Source organism: Emys orbicularis, chromosome 25 (genome assembly GCF_028017835.1).
Source record: "Emys orbicularis isolate rEmyOrb1 chromosome 25, rEmyOrb1.hap1, whole genome shotgun sequence".
NCBI lineage: Eukaryota > Metazoa > Chordata > Testudines > Emydidae > Emys > Emys orbicularis.
Genome location: NC_088707.1, coordinates 4,519,325 through 4,542,988, shown reverse-complemented (window position 1 = coordinate 4,542,988; position 23,664 = coordinate 4,519,325). Strand labels below are relative to the sequence as shown.

At 50.8% G+C, this 23,664-nt stretch overlaps 1 protein-coding gene across 1 annotated transcript in view; it reads left to right on the top strand.

The window, feature by feature from the left end:
- Nucleotides 1–23,664, top strand: part of MLLT6 (MLLT6, PHD finger containing) — a 66,899-nt gene that overhangs the window by 20,254 nt on the left and 22,981 nt on the right. Inside the window, exon 8 of the mRNA XM_065422578.1 lies at nt 15,147–15,245. Within this exon, the coding sequence (XP_065278650.1) occupies nt 15,147–15,245 (99 nt within the window). The remainder of the gene's footprint in view (nt 1–15,146; nt 15,246–23,664) is intronic.

Genomic DNA, 23,664 nt, shown 5'->3' with positions numbered 1-23,664 from the left:
AGCAGAGTTACTCCTTTAGCTCAAGTGGGAAGAGTCTGTGCTGTGGTGCTGAAAGCAGTGGGTTCAAATGCAGCTGGTGACTTATGCTCGAGGTTGTTATGCACACAGACTTTGGAGGCTTTGCTTTCAAGGACCAAGAGGTTATGGGTCAACTTTGGCCAAGTTGTTAATTGGAAACAATAAAATAATTCATAATAACAAGGAAGGTGCTTAATTAGTCAAATTAAGCACAGTCACATGGAGCCTGCCCTGCGGTGCAAAACTAACCAAGGAAATATCTCATTTTGGTTAAATGATTATTCTGAAGAATGTCACACTCTGTGTCTGTCTGGAAGGATAGTTATTTAAATGAGCAAGATGTGCTCACCGAAATCACGACAGTATTACATGTTAATGAGAGCGACAGAGATGTACTCTCCTATTGTCCACATTGATGTCTTCTGAGACTTTATGGATCAAATTCTGCTCTCAGTTATCCTGGTGTAAGTCTGGAGTGACTCTATTGAAGTCATTCAGCTTTACACCGGTGGAACCGAGAGCAGAATTTGGCTCATTGTACAAATGCAGCTGATGGTGCCATGCAAACGGGAGCAGGAACTCCTAAGGTCTTTTGCCATGGGTGGTGTCTGGGGATGTCTGGCTTGCTAGCTTTTATTTTGTCTTGTTTTAATACTGCAGCCCTCCATAAATAAATAAACCAATTCAAATCCAGCACAAGCTGGTAATAACCAAACTCCAGAACTCCCTGATGGCTTGTTGGGTGATTTCTATGGAATGAGTTGGGTGGGTCTCAGCCCAGTTCCCAGTGGGCAGGCAAGTCCACCTTAGAAAAGCAACATGGCTGCAGTGAACACGCCACCTGACTTCCTTCTTGCCCGCCCCTGCCGAGAGGGGCTGAGTGGGTCATGAAGATTCATCTCCCCTCTCGTCCCTAATGAGGGGTCCCTCCAGATCTGGGTTGAGACACACCAGCAAGTACGTGTGAGCACCGTGCCGTACTTGATCTGTAGTCGAACAAGGGAGACGTCAATTTCCAGGGATGCTGGTATAAATTCACATGCACCTAATTGCTGACTCTGAATGGGCAAATTTCCTGGTGTAGATGAAGCTAAGATGCACCGGGATATATTTACTCCTCTTATAAGTTGCAGCTGCTGGGAAGGAGGGAGAGAGAAAGAGCCTCTGTTTCATGGATAGAGAGAGCTGGAGCTTGGCACAGGGTAAACAGCTGTAATGGAACATGCTATTTTTAGCCAGCACCAGCCAGAGGGGTTGGGGGAGGGGGACGGGATCAGTGTGATTGACAGGAGCTTTGGAGATCCCAGCTGGAATTATAACTGACTGACGCTGCGAAGGTCAGGGACTGTAAGACAGTTCCTATATTTACACAGACTTTGGCAGCGGGGGTAGAAGGGGCGGGATCATTGTCATGTGCGTGGCAGGTAGGAGCTTAGGTGGTGCCGGTCTCCAGGCTGAGGTTGGAAAACAGGTTGGCACCGGAGGGGACGCCAGAGCAGGAGGAATGTATGTTTGTTTACAGGCATTTCTGCAACGCTTGCTGCTGTTGTCACGTCTGGGTGCCTCACAGACATGGATGGACTCAGCCCCACAACTCCCCCCAGCCCTGGGGGGGATCATCGCTGTGTTTGTACAGCCTCTAGCATAGTAGGGCACTGGCCCATGATTCCTAGGGCACTACTGCCATGCAAATAAATAATCATAATCGTAATCATTCCCCCATTACAGATGGGGAAACTGAGGCACAAAGAGGGCTAAGTGTAAACCTCTCTCGGGGGGATGAGAGTTGAAGTCTGTGTGAGTCATGGGTGCTCAGCAACATATAGGTCCGGCCCCAGTTAGTTGTTAAGGTGCGGGAATTGAAAGAATTGCTACTGAATATAGATTGTGCCTGTACCACAACCATTTAAAGAGTGTCTAAAGCGCTAGTTCCAATCTGTTACTCCCCGAACCTTTCCGCAGTAAGCGTCTGGTGGCTAGATCAGGGGACTGGCCCTCAGGACTCCCGGGTTCTATGCCTGCTTCTACAGATGACCTTGGGCAAGGTCACTTGCCCCCCATTGGCATTGCAAGACTGAGCTGTCTCCCAGGGAGCATTGTGAAATGATTCGTGTTTGCAGAGCTCTCTGAGAGTCTGGATGAAAGGGATCTGGGTGTTGTTAGGGTTATACCTTACCTTACTGGTAAAGGCCTTCAGCTGTCCTGCCCTCCCCTCTGGCCTTCAGTCAGGAGAGGATTTGAAACCCTGGTAGACCTTGGGTTCATCCTTTGTTGCTAATTATCTGGCTAGCACAGGGTTTTATACTGCTGCCCCTCACTCTAGTATCTGAGCCTCTTCCATATAAAATTGATAGCAATAGCGAAATTCCTAGTAGACTTTATATTGCTATGGAGTTTGTACCCATGGCAGCCAATGATATGGAGCCTTAATTCCAGTACCCACTTTTTAGCTTAGTAGGGAAGCCCTGGACAGGAAGGACTCAAATGAAAAGCCCCAGTCAGATTTAGGAGAAGGGTTTCCACTTGTTTGCCTCAGCCCTGATCAGGTTGCCAACCCACGGTTGCGCCAACCCCCGCGGAAGTCACGTCGCAACCCGTTACATCACAGCATGATGACACATCCTCATTCTGTGGTCATGCTACTTTGGGGTGCCCCAGAAAAATGTGAGACTCTTGCTGTCCTGTGAATGTGGGATGGACTCATGGAAATCAGCACTGGCCCACATGCTGGACGTAGCTTGGGGTTGGAACTAGCTAGACTACCTTAGCCACAGGGGTAGCTCAGCTGTGCCCGCTGTAATTTCCCTGGAGTCAATAGTCTTCAACAAAATTACACAAGAGGTGGATCTTGACCACTGAGTACTATGGGCAGCTCTCACAGATGAGATCCTAAAAGGAGGGGATCCTGTCAGCTGTTGCATAGTCATTATAGGCCACACGGCACATTTCAGAGTAAATGGGATTTGCTGCATTATCCCTGGGCAAAATCTTCCTTTTTCTCCACTTTCCCCTGCTGTGCAGCATACGGGGTGCCTTCCATCCCAGAGATGGCTGCATTTCAGCAGAGCTGTATGTGCGTAGGACCATATGCCAAGGTCCTTCCATAGGTCTGAAAGCTGCAGGTGCTTCCTGTAATGTGCTTAATCCCATTGATTTGTAGGGGACTCTTCACCAGGGCCGGCTTTATGAACTGCAGGGCCCGATTCGAATACCCGGCAGCGGTCTGGGGCTTCGGCGGCACTTCGGCGGCAGGGGGTCCGCTCCGGGTCTTCCGCGGCACTGAAGGACCCCCTGCCACCGAAATGCCGCCGAAGACCCGGAGCGGACCGCCACCGGGTGAGTAAAAAAAATTAAAAAGGCGCCTAAGGCGCGGGGCCCGATTCCGGGGAGTCGGGGGAATCAGCCTAAAGCCGGCCCTGCTCTTCACTGCCCAGCAGCAATTGTTTGTAACATTAGGATCATGACTTTTTACTTGGTCTTTACTGAAGCAAAGCTCTGACTGAAGTGAAGAGGGAGTCGAAACAGAGTAAAGAAAGAATAAGGAGCTCAGGATTTAGCCCGCTGAATTTGTTAGGAGTTGTGTCTGGGCTTTGCTAAATAAGGGCTCATCGTTTGTACGGCGCGTTCACCACACTGGAAAGAAAAAACCCCAGCACCTGAGTTTCAGAGCCGGAGTCAATTTACTTGAGCTCACAGGGCTTGGGCTATGGGGCTAAAACTAGTAGTGTAGACGTTCCCGCTTGGGAGCTGGGGCTCTGGCCCAAGTGGCAATGTCTACACTGCTATTTTTAGCCCCGCAGCCTGACCTCCATAAGCCCGAGTCCATTGGCACAGGCTTTGAGACTCGGTGCCGCGGGTTTTTCTTTGCCATGTAGACGTACCCTTTTGGACAATAGACGCTGATGGTGTGGCCCTGCTAGCCTGTGTGCCTGTCCCTCTCAGGAACCTCCAAGCCCTCGTGGTTTCAGCAACCCAAACATTTCCTTTCTCTTGCGCTGTTCCAAAAATGGGTCGCTCTTGTTTTAAGGCAGTTGGGGTTTTTTCTCCAACCACTCCCAGGGCCTTAGCAAAAGCACCACCATTTATTTCTTTGCCTTGGCCTTTCCAAAAGGAAAGTTCTTCTTCACGCAGCGCACAGTCAACTTGTGGAACTCCTTACCTGAGGAGGTTGTGAAGGCTAGGACTATAACAATGTTTAAAAGGGGACTGGATAAATTCATGGTGGCTAAGTCCATAAATGGCTATTAGCCAGGATGGGTAAGAATGGTGTCCCTAGCCTCTGTTCGTCAGAGGATGGAGATGGATGGCAGGAGAGAGATCACTTGATCATTGCCTGTTAGGTTCACTCCCTCTGGGGCACCTGGCATTGGCCACTGTCGGTAGACAGATACTGGGCTAGATGGACCTTTGGTCTGACCCAGTACGGCCTTTCTTATGTTCTTATGTTCTTATGTTCTTATGTTCAAAGCGCATGCTCATTGCTCAACCCTTCGGGAGCCTGTGTGCATTTTTTTAAAACAATGCTAAGTAACGAGAAAAGGCTGGATGACATCCGGATGTTGAATGAGGTACAGATGCCCGCGCCCCATCTCCCATATGTCGGCTGTGAAACTTTAAAAAACAGCCATGCTCTGTATGCTGAAGTTTTCTATGCACCTGAAGTTCCCAGGAATGGATGGAAACAGAGACTGCTTCCTCTATGAAGTGGTGGACATTCTAAAAAATATATATGACAGGCCAGATCCTCAACCACTGTTGTTATTATTATTCATACTGCAGCTTTACCTAGTTGTCATAACCCAGGTCAAGGCCCCATTGTGCTGGGTATTCTACATCCATATAGTAAGAATCAGTCCCTGCCCCCAAAGAGTTTATCATCTAAATATAGGAAGGAAATGACTTGCCCAAAGTCACATGGCAGCTCAGTGTTAAAAGCTGGGAATAAAGCTCCCTTCCGAGTTGTAAAACAGTGGTCTAACCACTGGACCACACTGCTTATCTATAGGGGTTTATACCAGCTAAGGATCTAGTCCAGTATATCTAGGTCCCAGCATGTGTTAGAAAGGGGGGAGGCAGTGACATCTCACATCCAAACCCCTTTATGTTTTGTGGACGTGTTAGTGTTCCCATCTGTACCAGCATCAAATCTGCCACGGATCGTTTTGTTTCCACGTTGGATCCAAAGAGGGGAGCAGCCTTCTTTTTTCCTCTTAATGCAGCTAAATACTTGTGAGATCAGCATCCAGGATATTTTTGGTACGGTCAGATCCAAGCCTGATTCAGCCTCAAACCCAGCACCCCGAGCCCTGATCCAGATCCCAGTCTGAATGACACCCCTTTTGGCCTTTCATTAGGGGGCACTGTCTGGCCCACCCCTCCCAGCAAATTCTTTGGAGCAAATAAATAGAGCAGCAACAATTTCAGAGCAGATGCTGCTATCATGCTGCCTCTGAGTGAAATCCAGGGGGTAACCCGCTAACCTGACCCATCTGGGTGCTAGCACCCATGGATAAACAGCTAACCTGACCCATCTGGGTGCTAACACCCATGGATAAACAGCTAACCTGACCCATCTGGGTGCTAACACCCATGGATAAACAGCTAACCTGACCCATCTGGGTTGACTTATACCCTATGCACTCACTGGGCTAGCTTCCCCTCTCTCTTACACTGGTATAACTCAGAAGGAAACCCACTGCAATGAACAGGGCAACACTGGTGGGAGAGAGAGCAGGATGAGGCTGTAACTTTCACTGGGGCAACATTTTTAACTCCTCCTTCCTTTCTCTGCCTTCTTCCTGCTGCTGCACCCATATCCTGGCCTCCTTGATTTCTGGATTATTAGAGAGTAAAAACCGGAGACCGCTCGCCTCTTCCAAACTAAGATCCCAACCCCCCTAGGAGCCTCTTCTTCCTTCCCCCATTCCAAACTGCTTTTCATGGTCCGCTTGCTCGTGCCCAGCGGCAGATTAGGAGTGGGGCTCAGAGCAGGGAGTGGAGTGTGTGGATTGGAGGGGGGAGGGAGTAAACGCCCCAGAGAAACCCTTTTTGGCAGCCAAGGGATCTTGTTTCACTCCGCCTGCCGTTTGAGAGCTACAAGTTGGATTGTGTGTCTCAGTCCCGCCCCGCTATGCGAGCCCAGCTCCCCCCCTCCTTCCCCAGTCAAGTCTCTGAGCTGCTCCATGCCGAGATGCCAGCTGTTAAATCCTGCCTGGGGAGAATGTGTTCATGAAGTTGGTTGCTTTGGGGAGGTCCATGTTCGCCCCAGAGCCCTGCAGGGAGCGTGCAGTGCCTGGAAGGTAGGGGGGTACTTTGTTTTTTCGAGGCAAGGTGGGTGCCTGTGTGTGTGTGTGTATGGTGTGGGGGGGGGTGTTAACATATTTGTCCCCCCCTCTCCTCTAGTGAAGCTGCTTCCTGCCAGCCTCCACTTCTGCCCCCTCCACTGCTGGTTCCCCAGGCAGGCAGGAGCCACTGGCAGCCATCCATCAGGGCTGCACACCAAGATTCCTGGAAAGCAGCTTTGCAAAAGGGGGCTCTGTGTGGAGGGGAAGGGGACGGGGGTGCTGGGCACCGAAGGACGTGGGTTGGCAAGCAGAGCAGACTCCGGCTGTGCCCTTCCTCCCTCGCTCGCTCCCCTCCAGGCGGGGCAGTCAGTGGTGGCTGTAGCAGGAAGCATTCAGAGCAGCAGTGATCCTCGTCCCCTCCCTTCCCCCAGAGCGAACGGACACGTTTAAATGCCTGGGCCGAGCCCTCGGGGGATGGCACGGATGGGGCTGCTGCCTGCCAAGCTGGGCGTGGGCGGCACAATGGAGCAAGGTAGAGACAGGGCAGGGCTGCAGGACCTGGGTGCTGCCAGCTGGCTCTGCGTGCGCATGCTCGCGGGTAATAGGGTAGCTTGTCTGGGGGACTGTCAGCACCACTAAAATACCCATGAGTAACTAGGGACCTGGGCCCCTGGGTGCCTGGGTAACCCAACCCCTCTGGGTGCCAAGGCCCCTGGGTGGTCAGGTAATCTGACCCCTCTGGGTGCCAAGGCCCCTGGGTGGCCGGGTAACCCGACCCCTCTGGGTGTCAGAGCCCCAGGTAATAGCCAGGTAACCCAACCTACTAAAGTATCAGGAAATAACCTGACTTGTCCATTTCCTGGGGTGTCACTAAGGGACTCAGAGCAATCAGGCATCCTGAAACTTGCAAAGTGGAAGCGCAGGGGTTTGAGACCCAGAAAACATGAGGCTGAGGTTCCACCAGGTCGTTTTGGCCTTTTGATCCACCAAGAGGGGAGTGAGTGAGTGACCCGCAGAAGCCTGAAAAGAAGAAGTGTTTCCTAACTGAGCAGGGGAGGAGAAGGAGGTGGCTGTGGGCATGGCCTGGAGCTCTTTGTGTTGGCTTGGAGCAGAACTGCAATTCCACTTCGTCTCCTTGCAACACTCTGGTTTTAATGCAGGAAGTGGCTGCTGGGTAAGTTTAAGCAGGGTTCAAAGTCTGGCCTCTGTAGAGCAGATTTTCCAGCGTTCAGAGCCAGATTCCCAACTGCTCAGCACCTGCACTTGGGGCCACCTTTTCAAAAGCACCGAGCACCCAGTGTGCTGAGCTCTTTGGAAAACCAGGCCACTTATTTTAGGTGCCTACATTGGAGATGAGCTCTTTGGCAAATCTGGTCCCAGTTGTGGGTGCTGAGTGCTTGCGATGTGCGTGTGCATATATATATATACAATCCTAGATGCAACCAGATGCACTGCTCAGTTATTTGTCATAACCTCTATAGTGCTGACAACTAAAGGAGATTCTCCAGGACTTCAAATAGGAGAGACCTGTGGTTTTGGAGCAGGAAGTTCTGAGATCTGTCACAACTGCTACTATGTTAGCTCTGGCTTGCACCACACTTGCCACAACCTATTGGATAAAATCATGACAGCGTTGTCTCGTGCAGCATTTGCATCATCACCTTGTAACGCTGCACTGCAATAAATTTGGGATTTGCTGCCAGGACCTATGGCACTCATGGAGTTTCAGGATCTGCGCTGGTGCAGCTATCTGGTAAAATGCTTCTTACTTATGCATCTGACTCCCTGCCCTATGGACCCTCCTCCTGACTGATACTAGCTTCATTTTCTGCATGTGTCATGAGTGGTGCGGGGAGGTGAGTGCCGGGGACTGGGAGTCAGGATGCCTGGGTTCTTTACCTAACTTCCTGTGAGACCTATGGCAAAGTCACGTCACTGCTCTTTGCCTCAGTTTCCCCATGTGTAAGATGGGGGTATAGATACTGAACCATCCTTATCAAGCACATTGAAAACTTCTTCTGTAAGCCACTAAACAAGTGCTTATTTTTCTTATTAGAGAAATGGACTAGGAGTCACAACCGTTTCATTCCAGTCCTAGCTCTGCCGCTGATGCACAACATGACCTTGGGCAAGTCACTTACCCTCCCCTGTGCCTCAGTTTTCCCATCTATAAAGTGAGTGTAACATCTGTGTATCCTACATGGATGGTTGTGAGGCTTAATTGATTAATTAATGTTTGCAGTAGTACTAGCACAGAGAATTCAAAACGCATGAATCAGGCTCTGAAAAATCATGAGATTGGCTAAAAACCATGAGATTTTAATATAATAGATTTTTTTTTTTAATTTGCCTTCTGGTTTTTGAGTCTTTAAGGGTCACATGGGCAAGTGTGTTTTGGTAATCACAAGAGGTGGAAATGTATGTTTGTTTTTAAGTGAAAGCTGAGATTCTCACATAATCCCTTGCTTCCAGGAGCTGGGGCTTTAAGAACAACACAACTATCAGGAGAGTTGGCAGCACTGCACCCAGGCTTCAAAACATTGGCCGAGGTGTTTGTAAAGTGCAAGGCAGTCCCTGGATCGCCACAAATACCCAGTGGCGTTGCCGGCACAGTATTCCAACTCCATGTGACTTAATGGCAGGGCCGGCTCTAACTTTTTTGCCGCCCCAGGCAAAAAAGAAGAGCGCCGCATCGCCGTAACACCCTCCCCGCCCCCCAGCGCCGGGCCGGGCCAGGCCGGGCTGGCCAAATCCCCGGAGCGCCGGGCCACTCAAACCCCCGCCCCAGTGCCGCGCCGTGCTGCCCAAACCCCCGTCCCCCCGGAATGCCGGCCCAGGCCGCCCAAACCCCCGCCCTCCCCCAGCGCTGCGCCGCCGAAACACCCCCGCGCTGCCCGGCCGAAACAAAAAACAAAAACAAAAAAAACCCTTGAGCGCCCCCCGCCACCCCAACATTGGCCGCCCCTTCTGAGGTGCCGCCCCAAGCATGTGCTTGGTCGGCTGGTGCCTAGAGCCGGCCCTGCTTAATGGATAACTGTTTGGGTTTTTTTTTTTTAACATGACACATTTGTTTGGGGCGAGGTGCACTCTTCTCATGTGGGCAGCCCAGCTGAACCCACCTGTTTCATGAGAAGGATATGGGGGAAGTTAAGGACATTTCCAGCATCAGAGCTGCCTCTCTCTGTGATACCTACGGGCAGGACCTTGGTGTCATCAAGTCTTTTTTAGCTCTAAATGCCCCATTGCTAAGGCACCTTTGTTCTTCATGTGTGAAATCCTATCTCCCCTTCCTTCCATCTTGACTCCTGTTGTGGGCATGCATGGCATGGGGGCGGGGGAGAGGAGGCAGCCATGCCATTTTTTCCTTCTGCTACTGCCTCTCTGCTGATGTTACAACTCTGCCTTCTTCTCTGCTCATGATGGGCCTCCTTCCCTGACCTCAGGGCTGCCGTGATGGAAGGAGGAGCCTTTACCGTTTCTTCTTCCCGGTAGTTTATTTCCTACAAAGTTTTCATCTTCCAAAGACTTTCCTAGAAGTTGTGTCCAAAGCACGCCTGTCCAGCTGCTGCTCAGGGTTGGAGCTGTTCGGTTTGGGCTCCATAGCGAATTCGCTGGGGAGTTTTCACATCAGACCCACCAGTTGGTTGAGATAAGGGGAAAAGATAGAGTGTTTGGGTAATAAGGTGACAAGTATGGGATGGATGGATGGGGAGAAAGAAAGGAACAGATGTTATGGTTGGTTATAGCCAAGTCTGTGTGAAGAGAGACTGTGGTCAAGTGGATTGAACTCATGGCTTGGAGCCAGAAGCTGTTGGTTTGCCGGAAGGAAGGATGGTCTTGTGGTTGAGCCACTGTCCTGGTACTCAGGAGAATTGGGTTCAGTTTCTGGATCTGCTGCTGACTCCCTGTGTGATGTAAATCACTTAGGGCCAGATTTACAAAGGGGTTTCGGTGCCTAGTGGACTGACAAATGTGCCTAAGCAGGTTAGGCACCTAACTCCCATTGAAAGTTAATGGATGAGGTATCTAACTCACTTCGGTGCTTTTGAAACTCCCACTAGATGCCTACCTGCATCTTTAGGCTCCTAAATACCTTTGCAAATCTGGCACTTGATCTCCCAGGGTCTCAGTTCTCCACCGTTAAAATAGGCGTGTGGATCCTTCCTTTGTTTAGACTGTAAGAGTACTGGGGCAGTGACTGTCTCTCACTATACTGTGCCTAGCACAATGGAGCCCTGATTTTGTTTGTGGCTCTTAAGTGATACTATAATACAAATACTAATAGCCCTGGCTCTGCTGCTGACTCATTATCTAGCCTTGGGAAAGTCACATAGGGCAGGCCCACATTTTTACAGCACCACTCTCTTTGGGTAGCTCCGTTTTTGGATGACCAGCGTGCAAGTGCCCCATGTGACTCACACATCCAAAAGGCTACCAGGGGTTCAGGTTGGAGAACCAGGGGGAAATTGACCTACATAGCTATTCTGGAATTGCTCCCCCTGTGGGTACACTGTGAATAAAAGTCTCTTTGTTCTGGAATAAGTATTCTGTTTATGAGCTTTTATGGCAGACGCAATTTCATGCCTTCTTTTTTCAACTGCTTCCTCAACCGAGTTGCACCAGGGATGAATCTGGTCCCAGGGCATTCATCACACACAACACTCAACACAAAGGAAATAATTATCACCCTCTACAACAGAAAGAGCAGGGAGATATGAGCTTGACTGCTGGAGACAGTTCTTTTGCAGGCCTGATCCTGCAAGTGACCGAATGTCCCCGTGGCTCAGTGACTTCCTTGGAGGTTAAGGGTGCGCAGCACCTCCTAGGAAGTTCTCAGCAACCCACAGGATCAGAACCTTGCTCTTCAGAGTAGCTTTACTTCTGGCATGGGAGATTTTAAGAATGGGAAGCCTAGAAAGTCAGAAGTTATGGGAACAGGGGACCCTCTACCCATCCAGCAATCTCATCCTTTAAAAATAATATTATTCCTAGTGCTTGGTACTTCCACAGACAGCCCTCTTCATCTGCATGGCACTTTATAAGCATTCATTTCTCTTGCTAAGCTATTTGCCTCAATATCCTGCAGCAGTAAGTTCTCCAGGGTTAATTATATGTCACATTTATTTTCATTAAAAAGTGTGTTGCTTTCAATATTTAAATCTTGATGCCTTTTAAATAACAATAATACCAAGTAATAATAAGTAATTCTCAGTTATTATTATTTGTATTACTGTAGCACATAGGAAATCCCAGTCACAGATTTTGAATGTTCAAAAATTAGCTTTTTGCGAAATTGGAGCGAAAAATGAAATTTTTTTAAATTCTTCACAAAGGAAAATTCAGATTTTTTTTGTTTGTTTGTTTCAGGTCAATGAAAATGTTTCATTTCAATTTCAACTTTGTTTTATTTTTTATTGTTTTAGGGCATCTGTTGTGGGGCGGGGTTATTAATTTCATTGGGGGGGGGTATTTTGAGCAATTTTTGCGTTTTTTGTAGATGTCCAAAAATCAAGGCGTTTTGGTGCTATCTCTGTGTATATACTGCAGTATTATGTACATTACTCATTACAGTAGTATATACAGTAATGAGTAATCTCTTTGTAACATTCGCTAGTGCACTTTACCATGGTACTCTTTCAAACAACACTATGTTAAAGTGCACTAGAGAATCTTTAGTGCACACCGGCAAGGTCTACACACAGACCAATTAATCTGCCACAAATTAGTGCGCTTTAGAGATAACACCCCCACAGTCTTCGTTAATGCTCTATGTAGACAAGCCCTTAGAGACAAGTAACCACTTCCAGTGTTTTTGCAATGTTGGATAACCACCAACTTCTTTTTTATTTTTTGAATCAGGGGTGTTTTATTAGTGTTTATCGCTTAAAGCCAAAAGTCAAAAGCCCTAATTATATTAGAATCATACATTTAAAAAAATTCAAAACAAAAAGTTGTTTCATAACACATAAATGAAGCATTTTGTTTGGAAGATGTCAAAACAAGACGCTTTGACATTATCAGAACTTTTTCCCCCCCAGTGTATTTGCAAAATGAAATTCTAGCAAAGCTGACCTGATTTGCAAAGCATTTCAATTTGGACTGAACTGCATAATCCCCAACTGTAGTTCCATCTAAATTTTTCCAACCAGCTCAATTTATTATGAACCATTATCGTCAGATAAGAGGATATTGTCTCCAAATCTGTTATAAATCTGGGCTCCTGGAATCACAGGGCCTAAGTGTCCCCTGCCTTGTGTCTGTCTGTCTATCTGTTTTAGGGTTTTATACAGCCACCCATCACTGTGGGATATGAGCACCTGCAGTGTAAAATCATTAGCAACAGTGAAGTCCCTAATGGACTTTATGAAGTATCTGTCATGTCTCCCTTTTTGAGGTAAAAACTGCTTGGGGTAGGGTTTGTTGAGGAGTCTCATTTATTTGTTTCATGGTGGGTTTGGGGGGGAAGGTGTTGGATAGAAGAGATTCCTGAGGTTGTGTCATTCATGCTAGAGTGGAAAGGCTTTTTCAAAGAGGAAGGTATTGTAGAGTTTCCTAAAGAGAGTCAGGGCTTGTCTACATGGTATGGTAATGCACTCTAGGGGGGGGGTGATTTCTAAACCACACTAACGTGTTACACGTTATTTGGTCCGTGTAGACCCTGCTGGTGCACTTTAATGTACCACTGTTTGCAACTGTACTACAGTAAAGCGCACTAGGGAACCTTTAGAGCACATCAGCAGGGTCTACACGGACCAATTAGTGCACAACACCTTAGTGTGATTTAGAAATCACACCCCCATACAGCGCATTACCCTACCGTGGAGACATACCTCTAGACACTGGATTTGCCTAATCTCCCCTGGAAGTGCTTTCTACAGCAGGGACTTTGCATCATCCTTTGTACCTGTGCAACACAGGTGTAAACCGGTGCCTGCCCCTGGTGTGAGCAAGTGGAGAACTCTGATATGCTGGTGTTTTATAGCCACCTTGCGCAGGTGTGCGTGGCTGTCTGAGTGGAGAATCAGGCCCATTCTGTTTGGAATCTTTTATAATCAGGATTTGAGGGTGGCTGTTTTGTTAAACCCCCTGCTAGTGCAAACAAATCAGGTTGATGAAAAATGAATGAGAAATAACCATCATCACTGTGTGTCGAAATGCAGAGTAAAAAAAATCAAATGCTCTCACGCCTACCTACAGAAGGCCAGTTAATGGCAAAACCGCTGTGAAGTCAATGGTACTGTCTCAAGTTGATAGAGAGAGGCAGCATGTTTAGTGTATGAGGCACTGACGTGGGGTTAGGAGACCTGGGTCCTAGTCCTGGTTTTGCCACTGACCTGCTGTGGAACCTTGAGCTAGTCACTACCCCGCTCTATGCCTCAGTTTCCCTCCCACCCTTTGTCTGCCTTGGCTGTAAGCTCTCTGGGGCAGAGACTGTTTCTTACTATGTGTATGTACAGCACCTTGCACAGTAGGGCCTTGATCTCAGTTGGGGTCACTAAGCATTACCCGAATACATAGTAATGCTAATAAAGAGGTGGTGTCCCCTTGTAAAGGCTCAACAGGGACGCTCAGTTGGTCTTCTCTGTATAGCCCTTGTTATTTTCTCTTGCCAGGATCAGTGCCTAAGAAGAGACTTCCTATGGAAGTCTGTGGTAGCCGCAAGGTCTCAGCACCTCTCGGGCCATAATCCTTGCTTGGTTTGCAGCCTGTACAATCCCACTGACTTCACTGGGGCTTTAGGGGATGGAAACCAGGATGGATTTTGCCCTAAATATTCCAGCTGTCATTGATAGAGGGGCCCAAACCAACCCCGCACTGCCTCCCAAGTAGACTGGGGGGAATATTAGAACATAGGAACAGCCATACTGGGTGAGACCAAAGGTCCATCTAGCCCAGTGTCCTGTCTTCCAACAGTGGCCAATGCCAGGTGCTTCAAAGGGAATGATCAAAACAGGACAGTTATCAAGCGCTCCATCCCCTGTTGTCCACTCCCAGCATCTGGCTGTCAGGCTTAGGGATGCCCGGAACATGGGGTTGTGTCCCTGCCCACCTCGGCTAATAGCCACTGGTGAACCTATCTTCCATGAACTGACCTAATTCTTTTCTGAACCCAGTTATACTTTTGGCCTTCACAACATCCCCTGGCAAGGAGTTCCACGGGCAGTCTGTGCGTTGCATGAAGAAGCACTTTCTGTTGTTTGTTTTAAACCTGCTGCCTCTTAATTTCACTGGGTGGCCCCGATTCATGTGTTATGTGAATGGGTAAATGACACTTCCTGACTTGCTTTCTCCACCCCAGTCATGATTTTATAGACCTCTATCATATCCCCCCTTTGTCATCACTTTGGATCCTGAGCTTTGCCGCCTGGGTCACCCCCTTGGCCTGCTGATCTCGTTAACCATGTGTCCCCGTACAGAGAACAGTTTGATGGACTGTCCCACCAACTGCAGTGCTGTGGGAGTCTGAGACCTCTGAGGAGGGGAGAGGGCTGAAGCAATGGGGCACAGAGCCCCTGTGGGAGAAGAGGAGGAGGGCTTAAGTTTCTTGAAATCAGCCAGGGCATGTTAAACCGTTCCCTGTATCATCTTACCAGAAACTGATTAGGGGGATCCTGTGGATATTCTGTATGCCAGATGTGGGCTGCAGCTGGGGGAGAGATAGTGGGAGTGGGACGCTCCCAGCAGCGGGTGTGAGGAGGCAGGGCTGGTGGGGAGAGAGGAAGATAAATGGATAGCTGTAAATCCACCCCAGCACAAACCTCCTCCTCTTTTTTTCTTTTGCAATCTCTGTTCCCACCCCAGCGGAAAACTTGTCCTTTCAACACTTTCTCATTTCCTTTGCAGAGTCGGAAGGACAAGGAAAGACCTAAACAGAAGCACAAAAAACATCCAGAGTCTCCCACCAGCCTCGCCCCGTCCTCTGTGCCCGTCCCTGCTGAGAAGGTACCAGATTCATGAGGTGCTGTTGGGTGGGGGCTGTCTCTGCCACCTTCTTTGGGAAGTGATGGGCAAGAGAGGCTTTATCCCTTTATTTTGATTCCTGTTTTCTCACATTCTTCCTTCTTCTGCCCTTATTCGCTCCTCCCCCTACCACCACTTTGGGAATTTCACACTGCGGCTGTCTCTTGCTTTCTGTCGGCATTGAGGACCCGATCAGTGGCGGCAGGTCTTAGCCTGCTCGGCAGCAGATGTTCGGGTTTAAAGCTCTGGTACAATAGATGAAACATCCATGGGTTGCCCTCTCTGCAGCCTCCATTTCGGGGTAGGAAGGGACAACTGGAGACCAAGGTCCTGGCACTTTGCCTTTCTCTAAGTCCTTCCATCCAAGCCTCAAAGCACCCCAGTAGGGCAGACAGGTAGTTACTGTATTTCCTTAATTTCTGGGGAAACTAAGGCACAGAGGGGCTGAGTCCTTACTGCCCTAAGGCCCCTTCATGAAAGACATCACAGCTCCCTACTCTGGAGCACCCCTACTGTAGGGGCTTCCTTGGATGGTGCAGAACTTTCTACACTGGCTCTACACCAGCCCCAGTGTTGGGGGCATGCAACGCCCCGTAGGGGGCTGTTGCAGCTGAGGGTAAATTAGAACAGCCCTGAGGCTGCTCTAATTTGTGCCATGGGCCAAGCCCCAGAATAATTGGCATAGAAGTGGTAGAGCTTGGTCAGAGCAGAGTCAGGGCCAGAGAGGTGACGTGTTTTGCCCCAGCGTCACAGCAAGAACTAGAACCCAGACATCCTGCCTCCCAGAGCCTGATTCTCCTCTCACTAATGCCAAAGTAACTGGAGGTAAGGCCAGCCTGCTCAATACAGTTACACTGGTGGGAACAGAGCCAGGCTAGAACCCATAGAAAACACGGCCTGCCAGCCCCCCTCAGAAAGACTATTTAAAGGTGGTTGCATGGCCGTGGTTGCATGTATACCCTGCGCTAATGGCATCTACACACAAGGAACACTCTGTGGGGAGGCCCAGGGCTGGGATAGCAGCCGGGCAGCACAGAGGCGGGCTATCAGAACTGTGTGAGAGGCCCAGAACTGGAATAGCAGGGGGTGTGTTTCAGGTCAGGATTGAAGGGAATTATCCAAGTTGCGCATGAGGCCCAGGGCTGGAACAGCAGGGGAGATGCAGGTCAGAACTGAGTTGCAGCAGCAGAGTACAGGGGCCAGGACGGAATAGCTGGTGGGCGCTGCCGGGCACGATCGAGGTGCCCCAGCTGAGCTGGGCATGGAATCCCACACTCCACTTATTTGCACTCTTCCCAGCCCAGTGTTCGTGCAGTTACGCTTGCTCTTCTGAGTGGCAGATTCCCCCAGTTCACAGAGCTGTCGGGGACTGATGTGCTAAGAAGATTATTTCCAAGCTCATGTCGAAATTCAAAACCTGGCTCCCGACTAGCTAGAGTGCCTCTTAGACAATTGCCCACTGTCTCCTCCCAGACCCTGCCAGACCTTTGTAAGAATTGGGGGAAGGGCCTAACTCGATTTATACAGGGACCTTTGTAAGCTGAAATTCAGGTGATCCTGATTACGCTGGCCGTTGCTGAGTGACGAGGCCATAGTCTTTCCACAGGGTGTTATTATTAATCTTCATAACAATGAGTGGCATTCCCATAGTGCCTTCTGTGCACAGATCCTTTAAAGCATTGCTCCAGCTTTCTGCTACTGAAACGCACCCACTTCTGGGGTGGAATGCAGCAGGTGTTTAACAGCATGCTGCAGCATTGCACAACAATTCAGGACTGGAAGTGGAAAATCCGTTTGAAACTGCAGAGGGGTACATGATAGATATTGGCACTGGTGTGACGACACGAGTGCAGTTACACAGCTGGAAACCCCCCAACGGAGATACAGGACACTGGGGCAAGCTCCATCTTGCACCAGTGTTGTGCATCTACATGGAATGTGCACTGGTGTAATGCAAAAATAACACCTGTAGAGTCAGGGCTTTAGGCCATGTCTACACTACAAACTTAGATCGGTGTAAGTTACGTCACGGTACAACCACCAAAGTTAGTATATCGCTGGTGTGCGTACATATTTGGCTGTTTGCAGCAGCACGGCACGTACTCACCAGCAGTGCTGGTGTCAATGCAAAGTTCAGTACGCCATGGGTAGGAATCCCAGTGTCCCTCAGGCCGCCGTCCTGCGCAGTGCCTTTTGGGAAATGTTTGCAATGTGTTGTGGGATAATAGAAATGACTCACCCTGGGATCTCTGGGAGATAGGAGCCAAGCTCCCAGCATGCACCTTTGATTGGTGGAGATTGGTAGAATTACCCCAACTGGACTTTGTCTGGGACAAAGTTAAGTGCTCAGATCTGTGGGGGCGAGTGGCAAACTAAAAAGTATTTGTGGATGGACTAGTTGGTAGAGCTTTGTCATCACGTTTAGATTTATAGTGAGAGAGGCAGGGCAGGCTAGTGGTTAGAGCATGGGACTAAGCATCAGGAGAGTGGGGTTCTATTCCTGATGCTGACAGTGACCTTGGGCAAGTTGTTTCCCTGCTCTGTGCCTCAGTTTCCCTCACTCTTGCCTGTTTAGGTTGTAAGTCCTTTAGGGCAGGGACTTTCCCTGATGATGTGTCTATGCAGTGTCAACTCTAGCACAATGGGGCCCTGATCTCAGTTGGGCCTCTAAGCGCTACTGTGATCTCAACAGTGGCATTGCCTCCCTTGAGATGCTTCGTGACCATGGCGTAGAACCAGAGGAAGAGACAGCGACCGTGCTGCACGCTTATCGTCAAACCCCAGCCAGGTCTACCCAGGGAATGGCTCTTTCCCCATGGCAGTGGAGCTCACTTCTTCCTCCTTCCCTGCAGCCCTAACACACTCCTGCCACCTGGCAGACAAACCAGGTCTTATAAGAGTCTCCCTGATGGGGCCAGAGCAGCCTCTGACCTAGCCGTCCTCCTGGATTCAGACTCTTATCCCTGCAGCTGGGGGTCGCTCACCACATTCCAAGCGTTCCAGTGGCTCTGGGGACACGCTGCCCGGCGCTGGAGCCCGCATCCTGTCCAGCAGCGGTGAAGAGGGCTAACTGGGGGGAGAGCGGGCTGTGGTCTAAAGCAGGAAGTAGCGTGGCTGGCTCAGCGGTAACTGAGCAGGACGTCTCAGGGCATTGGCAACGGGGAGCCCTTTGCCTCTTGGCTGCCAGTCTGAATCCAGACCAAGTTGCGAGCTAGGTGGGTTTCTTCACTGCCGCAGCACATGGGCCTCTGCATGGCAGTCTCATCAGGGAAGCCAAGAGTTTGACTGGACTGGAGAGGGTTTCTTAGGGACCCTCGAAAAGCCTGCAAGGTCTGAAAGAACCAGGCTCTCCGATGATCACCCTTCTGTGTGATCCAGGGAAAGTCACTAGATTAATGGAGAACAATGTGGGGAGGAGCTGTTCTTCTAACCCTGAGCAGGCCTGAATTCAAGAGGGCCAGATGTCTGCGTCCAGGCATCTGAACCCTTCCAAGGGCAGCAGCATCCTCCCTCTCTCCTGGCACCCTGTGCGTGGAAGGGGCACATGGGCAGCCCTTGGCATCCGACCCAGGGTAGAGGCTGCCAGCTAATCTCTTTCAGCTTGGCAAGGAGAGGGAGTTGGGAGCATGGTTGCCAAGGCAGCTGCGTCTCCAATGGGATTTGTGCTTCTGTCCCAAAATGCAGACAGGCAGGATGAAAGCTTGTCAGCGTTTTCAATGAGTGCACGAGTTGTGGGGGGAGGAAAAGGGGGCGGGGAATTGGTAACTCAGGACGATATTTAGGTGCCAGCGATAAGGAATCAGCGTGAGGAGCAAACACTTTCTAACTCATAAAGCCTCCGTCTGTCTGTCCCACACCCTTTCCCAGCAGCTTTAGTCACCGGATCTCACCAGCTTGCACGGGGGGCAGGAGGAGCTGCTGGTGGGACTCGGGTAAGGAGGATGGTGGGGGAGAGTGAGAGGAGACCAAAAGCAGGTTTGACCCTCTCCTTTGCTGCCACCTCCTCCCCTGGAGAGTCAGCCCATTAGCACCCGATGCCTCTTGCAGCAGGGAGTGGAGGTGCAGGGGGGCAGCCCTGGGGAGTGGCTAGGCAAGCCAGCATGTCGCATCTAAGTTTGGGACTCCGGAGACCCATGTTCAGTCCCTGGCTCTGCCTATGACCTTGGGCAAGTCACCTAGAACTAGGCCCCCATTTAAATTGATCAGAGTTGGGCTCCCGACTCCTAGAGGCAGCCTGAAAATCCAGTGCCTACCTGCACTTCAGCCCAGATCCTCCGGTCAGGCTCCTGACTCCCAGTGGAAGTTAGGAGCCTAAATACCTTTAAAATTCTGACCCGGAGGGCGTGTCTACACTGCAGGTGAACTCCTTCGGCTGCACTGTGTCAGCTGGCTCAGGCTCAGGCTGCGGGGCTCTTTAATTGTGGTGTCAATGTTCGGGCTCGCCAGGCTCTGGGACCCTCCCCCCTTCACAGGGTCCCAGATCCCGGGCTGCAGGTCTACGCTGCGGTTAAACAGCGCCCACAGCCCGACTCAACTGACCCAGGCCAGCTGCGGGGGGTTAACTGCAGGGTAGACATACCCTTAGTCACCCTGTCCCTTTGCTTCCCACGCGTCAAAACAGGAGGAAGAGCACTGGCCGACCTCCCAGTGAGGATAACTAGGATAAAGAGAGGTTTCAGAGTAGCAGCTGTGTTAGTGCTCACTAAGGAGGGCCATGTCAGTCCCATAGATAGCTGATCCCGGGTGTGTTCCTGGGATGGCGAACAGGGTGCTGAGAGAAGGTGGGTTGCTACGGGAGGGGAAATGGTGGTGGGGAGGATCCAGGCACGGGGTTGGCATGTTTGGGAGCAGGTTGGGCGGTTTGTGCGACCAGAAACTTGTCCTGCAGCACATGCCCGGCCATTTCGGTACCAGGTATCCAAGCACGGTACACAACGGCGGCTGTGTCTCTCTTCTCCGCCTACAAAAGCCCCTGGGGAGCCATCCTGGCCCTGCCTAGTGCACTTGCAGTAAATCTGCCGCCATTCCTGGCTGCCCCAGCTGCTTTCTCCCACCAGCTGCAGACATCCTGATCACTTGTTGACACGCAATCGCACATGCTTCGGGCTGCAACATCTGGCAGGCAAGGCCGGCTTGCTCTGGATTCTGCAATCCAAGCAAGTCATCCATGCCAAGGCCTCCCCTCACCCACCCTTCTAGGTCAGGTGCTGGGAAGGGGAGTTGGGGAGGGGGAAGCATCTGATTGGACATTTCCATCCAGGAGGCAGGGCAGCTTTCTGGTTTCCCAGCCTGGTCTGAGCCTTTCTGTACACCAGCAGGCCTAAGTCTGTCATGAGCCAGAGCCCCATCCTGGGAGAGCTCTGGGAAATTTTGCCCCAGGCCGGTTTCATCTTGATTTGCAATCCCTGTGATTGCATGAGGGGCAGTGGGGGGAGGGGGAGAGGCTCAGGGTCCCCCCCGCTACCTCCTGGAAATCAGAGCAAGCCTTAATTAAGCACTTGGAAGCCTGCAGTAAGGATCCTCTCACCCTTCCTCGGTCTGAAGCATGGGCCGGTAGTAAAAGCACACGGCTTGAAGTCAGGAGACGTGGGTTCTTCTCTGCAACCTAGAGCAGGGTGACAAAGGGGGGGGGGGCAATTGTACCCAGAAACCGAGCTCCGGGGCCCCCCTGAAACATCCGTAATGTCTGTGTAAATAAAATGAAATGGGACGGGGGGAGGGACCCCAGCAAACGTGATGCCCAGCCTGTCGGGAGAAATTTGGGGTCCCGGTACACGTCACTTCAGGCCTGATTCTGAAGTCTGTTCTTGTACCGTGCTGCACTGCAGTATCTGAGCGCCTAAGTGGTTCTCAGCCAGGGGTCCATGAGCAGGTTTCAGGGGGTCCGCCAAGCAAGGCCAGCATTAGACTTGCTGGGGCCCAGGGCAGAAAGCCAAAGCCCCACTGCACGAGGCTGAAGCCCAGGGCCCTGAGCCCTGCCACCCGGGGCTGAAGTCGAAGCTGAGCAATGTAGCTTCGAGGGGGACCCTGTGGCATGGGGCCTGGGCAAGTGCCCTGCTTGCTAACGCCGGCTCTGGCTTTTATATGCAGAAAACCAGTTATTGTGGCCCAGGTGGGCCGTGGAGATTTTATAGCATGTTGGAGGGGCCTCAGAAAGAAAAAGGTTGAGAACCTCTGCACTAAGCAACGCGACTCCGCGCCCAGAAGGCGCTTAGTTAGTATGGTGATGAGTGTGGTACAAGAACCTAGACAGGGTAGAAATAGCCAGTGGCAGTTTTGCCATGAGCATCATCAGAGCAGCCCCTGAATCTCAGTTGCTCAGTTTTCCCCTCCTGAGGACAGAGGTAACAACGCTGAGTTGACCTGTGTCCTCAGATGGCGTCCATTGACGGCTGCAAGGAGCTTCGAGAGTCTCAGAGGGGAGCTGCTCCAGAAATGCAACGTATTATTATGACCTGAGGTTTTCCAAAGGAGCCTGAATGAGCTAAGTGCCCGGGTCCCAGTGGAAGGTGAGACTAGAGCACTGAGGGACACCCCCAGCTGTTCTTATTAAGCACGCACATTAGAGCTCTCCTAAGGAGAGGAGGGATGGGGCAGTGATTTGGGGATTTGTTTAGGATTTGGAAAATGCGGGGTTGATTTTGCCTGCTCTACCGCCAACTCCCTGTGTGACCCACTTAGGCCCTGATATTTAAAGACATTTAGGCCTTGCTGTGCTCAGCATTGCACTGCCTAACTGATTTAGGAGCCTAGGTTTCATTTTCCAAAGGCCCTTAGGAGCCTAAATCCTATCAACTGTCAATGGGATTCTGTCTCCTGAGTGCCCCCCTAAATCCCTTTGAAAATGCAACGTAGGCTCCTAAATTAGTTAGGTGTTGCAGAGCCTAAATACCTTTTAAAATCTGGGCCTTCAGTCTCTCTGTGCCTCCATTCTCCATCTGTAAAATGGGTAGAACAGCACGGCCCGACCTCACTGGGGCGTTGTGAGGATAAATCCATTCAAGACTGTGAGGCGCCGATGCTGTGGTGATGGAGCCATTCACGTACCTTCGGCAGAAGGCTCTCGCTGCCATGGCCAAAGCTCCATCTCTAACAGGCAACTGGTTCTTGCTGGCCCTTTTGGGTGGCTGCTTCCCTGCATCCCTTTGTCTGGCCTGGGTGGGGAGAAGCTGCTGCTGTCACTGGATTGTTCACTGTTCCCATCCTCGCCACACTCCCCCCCATCAGTATTAGTTTAATCCAAGGCAGGCAGTTCTGTACAAGTGTTTTTCACCCCTCCCCCTGCTTCCTTGTCAGTGGTTCCCTCTAGCTGCTCATCCCACCAATCAGAGCGCAAAGAGATGCTCTTCTGATTTCCGATAAATAAATTAATGAATGAACAGCTCGGGCGCTGCAGAGTGTCGGACGGAGGCCGGGAAACAGGTACAGCTGTGAGGGGGGTAGCGTGTGGCTCTGGGAGTGTATGTGGTGTATGGGTCTGGTCTGGTCCTTCCATCTCCCGGCTCACGGACCCGCGGAATTGGATTCCTCATAAGATTTGTGGACTCGGCTGGGCCGGGAGACCCGTCTCCCTTGTGGTTTTTTTAAACAGGCCTTTTAAAATGTAAATACCTGTGAGTTTTTGCGAGGGATCTGTGACTTTCTCAGCCCTATGGGGTGTCTCTCCACAACATGCTCCTCCTGCCACCCAACACACACACACACACACACACACACACACACACACACACACACACACACACACACACACACTGCATCCTATGGAGTTTGCCCCCCTTGCTCCCCTTCTCTCTCTCTCTCTCTCTCTCTCTCTCACACACACACACACACACACACACACACACACACACACACACACACTGCATCCTATGGAGTTTGCCCCCCTTCTCCCCCTTCTGGTGAATTTAGTGCTGGGGGAAAGTTGACAGCCCTGGAGCCTGAAGGCCTCTGTGTAGCAACAGGGCAGATACAGAGCGGACAGCAACAAGGAAATCTTCCCACCCTCAAACTGCCTCAGGGCTGAGCAGGACGGACCACCTCTAGGAATGAGAGGGGATTAAAATCTCTAGGGTCTATTCAGTCTTTGTATTATGGTAGCGCCCGCCGAGATCGAGGCCCCGTTGCGCTAGGTGCTGTACGTACACAGTCTGTGCCCCAGAAGGCTCACAGTCTAAACGGACAAAAGGTGGGGAGGAGAAACAGAGGCACAGAGAGGGGAAGTGATTTTCCCACCGTCACCCAGCGGGGCTGGGAACAGAGCCCAGGTCTCCTGACTTCTCCTATGTGTGTGGGGGGGGGGGGGAGGGGGTCGGAGGGTTTATTTTGGTGATATGGACGGCTCTGATTTGGGCTGCGACCACCAGTTGGTTGCACATACGCACAGCCAGTACTGCCAGTAACC